The 11681-nt window shown below is 33.8% G+C and overlaps 2 protein-coding genes across 3 annotated transcripts; one reads left to right on the top strand and one right to left on the bottom strand.

Moving 5' to 3' along the window:
* The first annotated feature begins 69 nt into the window (after positions 1–69).
* Positions 70–4415, top strand: LOC146164449 (GPI alpha-1,6-mannosyltransferase 2-like). 2 transcript variants are annotated; one of them, XM_083382064.1, is made up of 5 exons: positions 70–198; positions 2186–2337; positions 2459–2610; positions 3026–3169; positions 3288–4415. In XM_083382064.1, exons 1-5 carry the CDS (start codon positions 100–102, stop codon positions 4124–4126), a joined length of 1386 nt encoding a protein of 461 aa, XP_083238190.1. In that variant the 5' UTR covers positions 70–99; the 3' UTR covers positions 4127–4415. The 2 variants fall into 2 exon arrangements, with proteins under 2 accessions (XP_083238190.1, XP_083238191.1); XM_083382065.1 differs by having other exon boundaries at positions 76–198; positions 2244–2337.
* Positions 4416–4451: 36 nt separating this feature from the next.
* On the bottom strand, positions 4452–6667 carry LOC146164450 (TBC1 domain family member 24-like). The gene has a single exon (XM_083381873.1). It carries the CDS (start codon positions 6611–6613, stop codon positions 4796–4798), a length of 1818 nt encoding a protein of 605 aa, XP_083237999.1. The 5' UTR covers positions 6614–6667; the 3' UTR covers positions 4452–4795.
* Positions 6668–11681: the final 5014 nt, after the last annotated feature.

An 11681-nucleotide genomic window follows, 5' to 3' on the forward strand; every position in this document is an offset into this window, starting at 1 on the left:
TGTGGGGACTTTCCCATTCTAGAAAATTGATTTAAAATTTTAAACCAACGTTTTTTTTTGTTGTTCGTTCTGTGATCTCAATACTGTTTACCAAATTGAATGAATAAAATAAACATGTTTGAAAACTACAGGATACCTGGACGTGATTCTGTGAGAAAAATTGCATGTTTTTCAAGGTTTTTAGTTTTCTCTTTACAGGTAAGCTAATCATCAGTAAAATTAGAATTTAATTCTTGATTATAATTTTGCAAAAGTATGTAGGGTAATTAAAATACTCGACCTGTCAATGTTAGTTTCTACATTTTTAAGATTGTGTGTTTCTTATTCTCAGTAGGAAAGTGCAGTGAATGCCCTTCTCTTATAAAATTTGGGGATTACACATATTTCTGGTCCAATCTGCTTTGTTTGACAGTTGCACACCCAAGATTTTGTGTGCACAATTCGTTCAGTTAATTGCGTGATTCTGACCTGTTGGCTTATAAAACATCTCTGGTGTGCATTAAATCTATTACCTGCTGACAACTTAAAATTTGGCGAAGTAAACCTGGATTCTGGGGCAGTTTTCTAAGTATGAAATATCGAATAAAAAATATCAAAAAAATATTGATACAAATTAAAAAGAGTCTGTGTGACTGGTTGCACCAAAGCCTGTTTTAGTTTCTGACTAAAACTCTGCAAAATATGCACCATGTAGGCTATATTTTATGAATAAAACTACTCACTACTACTGGCATGGTTTCGACAAGCATTCCACACCAAAGATCTTTGGTGAAAAGGAATTGGAATGCCATAAACGAAAGATAAAAAAGTGCACAAAGCTTGTCTAATGCTGTGTTTCTTGAACTTTTTTACGCCAGAGTGCACTTATAGACCTCCTATAGGTGTCTTACAAAAAAAATATACTGTATGCTCAATGCACCAAACTAAAAAATGAACTTGGGGGCATTTTTTCTATTTGGAAAAAATATAAAGTTGAAAAAAACTCCTGCAATTAAATTCACCTCTTTTAGCATTTTTAAATACACATCTTTTTACCTTAATTTATGATTTTTGGCTTGTTTCAGATTAAACATTATAAGTTCTATTTTACTTTTTACTAGGGAAAGTAGAATATCATATCGTTAAATTCAAATCCAATTCTGCCATTTATAACAAGTAATGGAACGGCTATATATTCTTCATTTGACTGATGTTGGTTGCACCTAATTGTACATAAAAGTGGCAAGTTTGAATAAAAGCCTGTCGCTGTGGCGAGTATCATAATTTTAGAGCAACCAATTACTTTAATTAAATTATATCAGGTGGGCGAATAATGTGTCATGCCAGGTGCAGAGATCGCGATTTCCTTAAATGTGTTAAGTTGCAAAAGTAACATTCCATCATAAAATGTGCTGGCCATGGACAAAATGCATTACTGGTTTGTCCGAGGAAAACTTTAGGCCACCATTTAGCAAATTACAAGATAATTTTTTTGTTTTAAGTATTGGTTACGCAATACTGGTAGTAGTAAATTTGTAATTTGTGTAGTACATTAGTTGACTGCATAACAGATCACGCAATTTTTATAAAACAGACTGAATTGGTTCATTGTGTTGCTTTGTACTCATTATGGTCCCCAAAAAATATGTTTTGGCAATCCCTTATATTTATATCATGTTTCATGTTTTTTTATGTGCCTATGCATCACAGTTTAAAATTGGATAGAAATCTTAGTTGTTAAGAATGTTAACCTTTGAAAAGGTTTTTTTTTTTTGCAATATACATAAGTAGCAATAAATCGGTAGCAAACTGAAGTGATTAAATACAAAGATACTAGGATTTGATATTCTAGATTTAAAACCTATTTCAGAATCCCCTGGGATTATATTTAGAACATTACTACTTATTACACAGTTTAAGGATATTTATATTTTATTTCCTTTACATTAATTAAGCTTTGGACGAAAAAATTGTTTACAATAAGTTATTAGGTTAAAAATTATTGAGTTTTGATGATACTGAAAATAATACATGTAATTTTGATATCTATTTAGTTTAAGTTAACAAACTTTCAGTTTGTAAGGTTTCAACCTATCAATATTTTTACTACCCCCAGCATGTTACAAGCTTCTATTGCAACTTTTAGCACAGCAATATCCCTCAATTGTGTTGCCACACACATTTTAAATAATTTAAATTTTTCTAGATTTTTGCTAATGTCTTACCAGACCATAAGGCAGATGCTTTTACTACTTCCAATAAAGGTAATCTTGGATCATGTGATTCACTGATAAGTTCGGTAGTTGATGGATTTCACAAGTGGGATGCAAAATACTTTATCTACATTGCAGAACATGGGTATAAAGTTTGTTATAATCCTCTTTTATTACGAAAAATGTTTTAAATTGATTACTGTTGGTTGTGTTGTTGTTTTATGGCAGATTAAATTAAATAATAAAATACTTAAAATTTAATATAGGTACACAGCGGAGAACTTTTTTGCTTTCTTTCCTCTATATCCATTATTGTTGAAGATGTCCGCCAGCCTTATGTCCAGTCTTACTTATATATTATCATTTCAAACCATGTGTGTTTTATCAGCTACTATTATTAATTATTTATGTTTTATCGGTAAGTCAATGGAGTAATACTTCTGGTTTTGTTTGTTACTTAACATTCAAATACAACCAAGCTTCATATTCTGCTTAACCCTAACGTCTAAAGCAACATAATGATGAAAAAAATTAAACTTACTAAGCTCATGCTTTTCTTTTCTTAAATATGTTCTAAAAACACAAATTTCATGTTTCTAGTTACACTAGGCATTTGGGTAGTAACGCAAGCACCTCATTGCCTACGTCCAAACAAGTCTTATCTGATGTCAGTTGTACCCAAAATGACTCCAGCCTTTGTAATTTCATGGATTGATAAAACTAATTTGTTAATATAGTGAAGAAAACTATTTGAGAAATGAAAATATTTCATTACCACATGTACAACTTTTTTTTCATATATCTAGTGGACTTAACTTAAAATTCTTTGATAGAAACTGCAATTGTGCTTTATGATCTTACTAACAAGACATTCAGTTCGCCGAAATTTGCTGGCATAGTTTCACTTTTGTTCTGCTTCAATCCTGCATCTATTTTTTTCAGTGCTTCTTATACGGAGACAATATTTTCTATGTTTGGTAGGTAGTTTTGATATTCAAAAATATAGTAGTTAAAGCTTGAAGGTGTCATGACAAAACTGATTGCAAATTTAATAAAAAGTATATTTGAAAACTAAAATTTTGTTAACTTTTTTAGTTTTTAAGGGACTTCATGCTTTGAAAATGCATAACTGTATTACGTCAACAATTTGGTTTATGTTGGCGTCAATGACCAGATCAAATGGAACTGTTAACATTGGATTTATTGGCTACCATTGTGTTACTCAAATTGTAATAGAATTAAGACAAAATTTTTTAATATTAAATCTTATAAAGCAGCTTATGAAGTGCACCTTACTTTGTGGAGTTATTGTCTCACCTTATATTTGTTTTAACATATATGCTTACGCAATTTACTGCATGGATGGATATATTAAAATTGATTGCAAAACAGCGCCATATTGGTGCTGTCAAATGATCCCTAGCATTTATGACCATGTTCAAAAATTTTACTGGGATTTAGGTCTTTTCAATTATTACCAATTTAAAAAAATTCCAAATTTTATTTTAGCTGCACCAACAGTGGTTTTATGTTTTGGTGGTGTTTACAAATATCTAAAAAAGCGATCTCATGAAATATATTTTCTTGGCCTTCCAATTAGAAATACCACCGACATTTCTGCTACTAAATATGGAAAATTACAATATTTAAATGTAAATATTTTTTGTTATATTGTTCATGTTGCTTTTATGGTGACATTTGCTATGCTCTTTATGCATGTGGAAGTGATTACTCGAATGATGATGTCCAGTTCCCCAGTGCCTTACTGGATCGCAGCTTCCTATATATTTAGAGATTTGCAAGGTATAGACAGCATAAGGATTATGTCAGTTTACCAACATTTGTCTCAAAAATCTAAATACATTGTCTGGTATTTCCTTGGTTATTTTATTATTGGAATCTGCTTGCATGTTAATTATTTACCATGGACATAGCAGTTTTTGCTTGCAAAATCGTTACAGGCATGCAAATATTAGGTTGTAGTTTTGGTGATGCTGTAGTTTTCATGATTTATTTTAAATATGCACATGAATATTATGACACGCAAATGTGATTACCAAGACACTTGGTTGAACAAACTATTTAAATTACTTTAGACATGCTAAGTGAAATGTTGCTATTTTCCACAGCATATCTAATAATTTTGTTTTCTTGCTAATTTTTTGTCACCTTTGTTCAATCTTTGTGATGTGCTCGTTTACCTAAAGTTTTTAAATTTTTTCACTTGAAATTTTAATAAAAAAAATAGTAAGTAATTGGTGTTTTTTGCACAACATAAGGTTGAGTTTATTAACATTGTTAAGTACAGACATAGCTCAAGATCTCACAGTTACGCATAAAATGAACATATAATGTGTTTTTACTACAAACAATAAACTTGGCAATTAAGTCTGACATCTTAATATGTTATAAAATCTGCAAACAATTCAACATCAGCAAAATACAAGTATTGCAACTTAACTTGGTATGAGTAAAATATAAATATATGCTTAAGTTAAAAAAAACAACAATATAACGCACACATATTGACATATTATAGTCTGGTTGCAGTTTTATTGCAATATAAAAAAAATCAATAAAAGGGTGTTAAAAATTACATTTATTTAAACTGTGCCCTCAAACCCAAATACTTCTACCACTGAACAGGTAAAATCTCCCCCGATAACTAATGGCCTGTTGTTAAAAGTGGAGCAATGTTGTGAGTTGCCATTTCGCATTTGTGAATCAATATATATTGCATAGCCACCCCCACCCCCTCCTATCATAATACCTGAACCATCAACCATCATAAACATATCGGCTTTTGCTTGCTCCCCTGTGTTGTGTGGCTGAGGTGATGCTACAATAGCAGTTCCAAATAGAGGGGGTAAGGTCACTTGTTCTGTTTTGTAAGCATTAGAAGAAGGGACAGCATGATTTTCATGGCGAATCGGGGGTAAAGTAACAGTGTGACAATCCCTAATCCCGGCAGGTGGCTTAACTGGCGGTAGAACTTTCTCATTAGGGTTAACGTTTTGCAATTCCTTTTGCACTTGACCAGTTGTTACATCTGTGATTCCTACCCACTTGTAAACCTTTGTCTCAGGAAGAAGGGAAAAAACAAAAGTTTCACCAGTACCGAAAAAGTGTGGATTATCTTTTCCCTCATTCCATGAGTTGGAAAGATAAGCTCCAAAAACTTCATCGGATAAAGTTTTTACAAGCAATATGGTTGGCTGATGATCATAAACACAAGAAAAAAACGTTTGAATATTGTATCCATTCCTATCCGTAGAAAAAAGCAGCGTTGGTTTGTTCAAGGCAATTATCTCTGGAATCCAACAATATAGAGTTGACAATAAAGTTTCATTAATAGTTGTCGATTTGACATCGCGAACCAGTGCTAAGTAATCCCATGGGTTTCGTTGGAGTATTGTTCCAGAAGATGGTGTCTGTTTGTTCTTTATAGATGATTGTATTTTCTTATGCATCTTCTTAATATCTTTACTTGGCATTAGTTTAAAACTGAAAGCCTTACGGAAGAGTGTAACAATATTGACTTTGGCATCTAATGTTTGACAAAATTCAAACACTGCACTCACAATATCAGAAGGGTTGGAAATGCCTATTTTTCTGTAAAACTTCAAAATTGCCAAAGCAACTCGATATAAAGCTTTGTATCCCTCCAAAAGATACATGTCAAACAACACTACAATGGTTGTAAATGGCAAGCCATTGAAGATACATTTTAACCAATGGTTGTAAACACTTTCAGGGTCTGCCGTTAGGCCCATTAAACTTTTGTGTGAGGTAGCAGTGAAACGTTGGCAAAGCTCTTTCAATAACAAAGCTGATGCTTCTGACTCGCCTCCTGTAAGATCTATGTAATGAACAGATTTTGATTTTGCAAAGATAAGGTGGCATGCATGAACAAATACTTGACTTGGGCTGTCGTCATAATGTAATAACAGAGAAATGACAAAAGGCAGCAGTTGACAGCGTGAAATATGGGGAAAATGATAGCCAATACACCACAATATTTTTTTCATTTCCAGTATACCATTACTATTTAAATAATAAAATGGCAAACTATCATCTTGGTCAACAAAACTGGGTAATGGAATAACACAGGTTTGGTCATTTAACTTGTTTTGTGTGACAAAATCCGTGTACATTTCCTCACCAAACATAGATGAATTGCATTCTACTCTTTTTATAAGGACTTTAAATAACACCGAGCGGATATCATGATTGACTGGAAACAATTTTTCCCGCAGATACGTTTTTAGTGATCTTTTACTTTGATGACCAGACAATGATATTACTGTTGTAACGGTTGATGGTGTCGCCGCTCGTGACTTGTCTTTTGTACATGTTGCAATTTGTTGTAAATCCACATATTTTGAATATGGCGTAATTCTTTCCCCATCAGCATGCTGCATTTTTTTAAAGTAAAACTTAACAAAAACTAAGGTGTTACGGTTTACACTTTACAGTACTACAACATTATATTCAATTTGTTTTGGTCACAAGAACACCGTTACGCTCCAATAGTTCGAAATTGGTTGTTTGCAGCCACTGATCTCTATGTTTCATAGAGATCAGTGTTTGCAGCCTATGACTTTATTTTTTAACTTACTTGGGTGTTTTTCTATTTTGTACAGATTTTTAACATTGTCCGGAATTTTCTTAAAATATTATTCACAAATTTTCACAACTATTATCAGAAAAGCAAAGATTTATACATTTTCGTGAAACTCCTTTCTCTACTATTTGCTCTACTTGACGATTTGCAATTTAACAAAAGTTATGAATTTGTTTTTATGCAGAGCGCAAAAATTAAACATTGCGTTAATTTAATAGTGTTTTAAAAAGTGTGATGACACGCAATGCAAAGGCCATTTATGCTTGCTGTTTTTTAGAAACGTAAATCCGGGACGGGACGTATTTCGAAAACTTCAAATAAACTTAATGTAGACCTAATACAAAATAATTTAATGCAACTAATTAGCTTAACGGGGTTGCGGTTGTTTTATATTTTGTCAGGGGGTATTTTTCAGGGACCTGTATTTTGAAGGGTGGTTTGTATAAGTCAGTGGTTGTCAACCTTTTTTGTTTCGGGGCCCATTTACGTTGCAAAAAAATTCTGTGGCCCAATAAAATTTTTATGAAGGAAAAAGCTTTAAAATAAGTTTAGAACAAAACACAGCAGAACATACTTCAAAACCGATTATTTATTCAACCGTGCATTAGTGAGAAACTTGCGGCTGAACAATAAATTTACATTCCTTTTTAATTCCTCCCCAAGCCATTATTCCTGTAAAATTAAATTATTGACACAAGTGAAACTAAATATAGCTTTTTAAATTGGTCTGTGGCCCACCTCAAATGTTCTTATGGCCCACTGGTTGAGAACCGCTGGTCTAAGGAATTTAAATTGCAACCGAAAGAAATGTGAATTTTGAATAAAATGAGTCGGATAGATACTTTCTACAATTAAAGTAGAATGCGGCCCTCGTGAAAGCAGCAACAATATTAGGCCGTACAATACATGTTGGCAAAGGTGCTGTGTCCATAACAACTTATTCCCCGGACCAAATCATTTTCAAGCATAGCTCAAATAAAATGTTTGATTCCATCAAGCTGGCCTCTTAAAACTATTACATATTATGTTGTAGTACCGGTACTGCGTCATTTGCTTGAACCGTGCGTTATTGCCGATGATCTAAAAACGTAATTTACCATGTTACTAAAAAGTAATATGTTACGGATAGCGTAATATCCTGGCTTGAGTGCTAAATAGTGTGCAAAGTGGTAAATATTTTAATTTTTTCTAAATAAAACATTTTAATTTTTTTAATAGTTATTGTTATACAGTATATATGTTGGTCGTCCCTTGACTATTTTTTTTTGCTTCGTGTGCCTGAAATGGGTTAACTAAATGCTTTCCCACAAATGAAGTCTTCCCACAAATGAATTCTTTAGCCTGTGTGGAAGCAGCATTTGATCGGATGGCGTGTTATAAATTATCGCATTTATCTGCGTGACTGTGAATCATCTAATTGTTCGTCATTGCTAACTACAATTTTGCGTTTTGTTGAAACAAAATTGCAAATAATTTGTGCTTATTTGAAATGAAACGACTAAATACCCAAAGGCTAAGCACGTCAAACATCTTTTACGTAACAAAAACCGGTGACATATATCAATAGGGAACCACTCACTAACGTAAAACTTTAAGTTGTATAGCAGCCATTGTTCGCATTGCGTGACATTTAAGAAAATACGTAATCCTGGTACCATACTGCGTCCAACGTAAGTAAAATCGCGATTGAAACTGAAAATTGGTTACGGTTAAAACCGCCGCATTAAATGCGAAATTTTGTGAACTCTACCTAAATTTTGCGCGGTAACTGACAAAAAAGTTTTTAAACATATAAGTCTTAAATTGGAAACATTAAAACTTTTTTTCTATTAAGGCAATCACTATGTTAGGACTTCAATTTATTTGTGATGCTGAAAACCCGCGACATTTATCGATCCAGAATTACTATCAAACGTTGAACTTTAAGTTGGAACTGCAATTGTTTCGACTTGCGTAATATGCAAGCAAATAATACCGGTACCAAACTGCGTCATACGTAAAAAAAATCCTTGAAAATTAAAATAGCTTAACGGCGACCGGTTTGCGACGGCGCTCTCTTACATTCCACAAAAAAATATCTCCCAGCATCCACCGGATAATATCTATTTACTGTTTTTACTCACCACACACAAAAAAGAAATTAGCCCCAGCAACCTCACTAACTCAAAAGTATTTACATTTTTTAGTTTTTTTTGTAAATTTTAAATTGAAAAATCCGACAAAATTGGTTTACCGGGCGGGACACTGGGACAAGGCCTTAAAACCGGGACAGTCCAGGCTAAACCGGGACGTATGGCAAGCCTATAGACATACTTCAAATAAGATTAAAAATTTTGTTAAAACTGGAAAAAAAGCTGTTGGGATGGGTGACATTGTTCCGAATCCCTGTAATAGTAAGTAGTACCGAGAAAGATAAATCGGTAAACACACACGCTTTTGGTCAAAGGAGAAATTAGATGTGCATGGGCTAATACTAAGAAACGGTGGGGTATAGGGGAGTTGCGTGACCCAAGGAACGGATTTGTATTTTCGGTGATATTCTTCGACTTACAGCTCGAAAACACTCGCGGTTATTTTCTTTGTAAAGCTTACAGCTATGGGTAGGCTACCTACAAGGAAAAATATAATTGAAATCTGACATATCCATCCAAGTTTTTTAGTACAAAAGTACAAATCAACATCACACTTGCTGAAGTGCATAACTAATCATTTAATGTTGTAGAAGTAGTGGCACAAGAAAATGTGTTTACAAGAATAAAATAAAAAAAAACACATGGAAACGCGCAACATGCAGAAATTATTTTTTTATTTATGGCAGAATCTGTAACAGTTTTATTATATCAATTTGTACTTCATAAGAGCATATCTGCAAAACTAATACTAGTCAAATGTGCGATTTTTTTTTCATCGAGTCCGACTCTGACTCTACAGCCTGTATTCCGCCAATTCACATAACTAAAAACGTTGGTTAATCAGCAAACCATTCATAGGGGTGTCATATAATTCATCCACTCACAATAAATTGTTGGAAAATATCCACCATATTTGCTATTCCGCCTTTACAATTTAGAGTTGGCGGCCATATATAAGTTTCAAAATTTTGTACTGCGCATGCACACGTCGGATATGGATAGTTTTACGTGGTCTTACTCGAATCCCGAGTCGGACTCCAGCAGAATAACCGAGTCCGTCGAGTCCCGAGGCCAACTTCGCAGCCCTGGGGTTCTAAGTATAAACAACCTCTTATTAGATGTTGTGGTCTAAAGTGGGCATACTACTATCCTTGAAATCAAAGATTGTGATCACAAAATGATCCAGTAACCAATGTGCAGACTTTTCAAAAGGTCCTCTAATCAAAATTCCTATAAGAAAATCACTTGCCCAGTGGTTCTCAAAAAATTTTGTTAGCGTTACAATACTAAATACGGCATCAACAAGCCTACCTAAGACTGTTAGTGCACCCGTCCCATCCAAACGTGTTATTGCATGTTTATTTGTGTGTATTTTTTAAGGGGACCGCGAGAAATTGAAAAAATTGCTTGGGGACCGTTGCGTAATTTTTTAGAAAAAGTTTGAGAACCACTGGGCTAGCCAGTACGCTAAACCAAATGAATCAAACTAACTTTTCAACATGCACAAAAAATCATTGCTTAACAAATACCTAAAGACTATCAAAACACCTTTCAAAGCTAATAGGTACATTTTTCACCTAGAAAAAGAAAAAAAAATTGTAAAAAGAAAAAGTGAAAAATTCTAAAAGTCAACCATTCCCCAAATCACACTGTATAGAACATTTTAGACGAAGTTATTTACACAAAATCTTTTTCACAACCCAAATTTTGTTCGGTTTTGTAAACAGGTGGCGCAATATACAAGTGTTCTATTGGTCCCCATGTTCCATGGGTCCCGCACTTCCCCTGCGACTGACGATAGGCTTCTTTGATTCGCTAACCCAGAAGTTCTCAAACAGTGCGTCGCAAAAATCTCGCTTAGTCACTGAATCTACGAACAACAACCATATATTTGGCGTGCCTTTACAAATGCGTTTGCATCTCGTCTGCATGCTTCCATGTAACTCGTACTTAAAACTATTAACACATAGTAGCCCCAAAATCTAGCAATTTGCAAAATCGTGAACCATATATTTCAGTTACAGGTACTTCTATGAGTCATTTTTATGTGAAGTATATGACAGCATAAAAGCAGAATTAACAAACAACGCAATGTAAAACCGATAAAATAATTATAAAAAGTTAAATATTAGAGTATAGAGCTCGCGTCCACCTAAAAGGTACTTGGCGCCCCATAGCTACATGTTTTTTGTTAACATTCAATAAAGTATACATTACTGTTACTCATAAGGACTCTACGACATAGAGCTGCCTCTGTTGATTTTAACTTTGAGCGTCTCACAATACTTTGCCAATGTTTATTCCAACGTAACATAGGACTTAAGCTTAGTAAAATGTAGCGCTGACTTTGGGCGGCAAGGAAGATGTCTTGTAACCCTAACTTAATGTTGCAAACTCTAACTATGCCTGACTGCACAATTATATACCTGAATGCAAACCATTTTTGCTTCGCGAGAATCTTATTTTGCTTCCTATTCTGATGTAAGGTGTGATTTTTTGTCTTTTCTCTGCGACCAGCTCCATGAGAGTGTATATTTCAACAAGGGGCATGACCACCGTTCTATCTGACTCCACTAAATCGATACTACAACAAACTGCCATTGTAATTTAAAGAGCATACTGTCAGGTCGCTTATAGATTTATTGTACATTCACATAGTTTAGCATATTTCGCTTTCATTAAAAGAGCTTACAGCGCAGTAAAAACACGTGTTGCCAGTAAGGCGTGCATTGT

This window comes from Ascidiella aspersa, chromosome 2 (assembly GCF_963924565.1).
Source record: "Ascidiella aspersa chromosome 2, kaAscAspe10.2, whole genome shotgun sequence".
NCBI lineage: Eukaryota > Metazoa > Chordata > Ascidiacea > Phlebobranchia > Ascidiidae > Ascidiella > Ascidiella aspersa.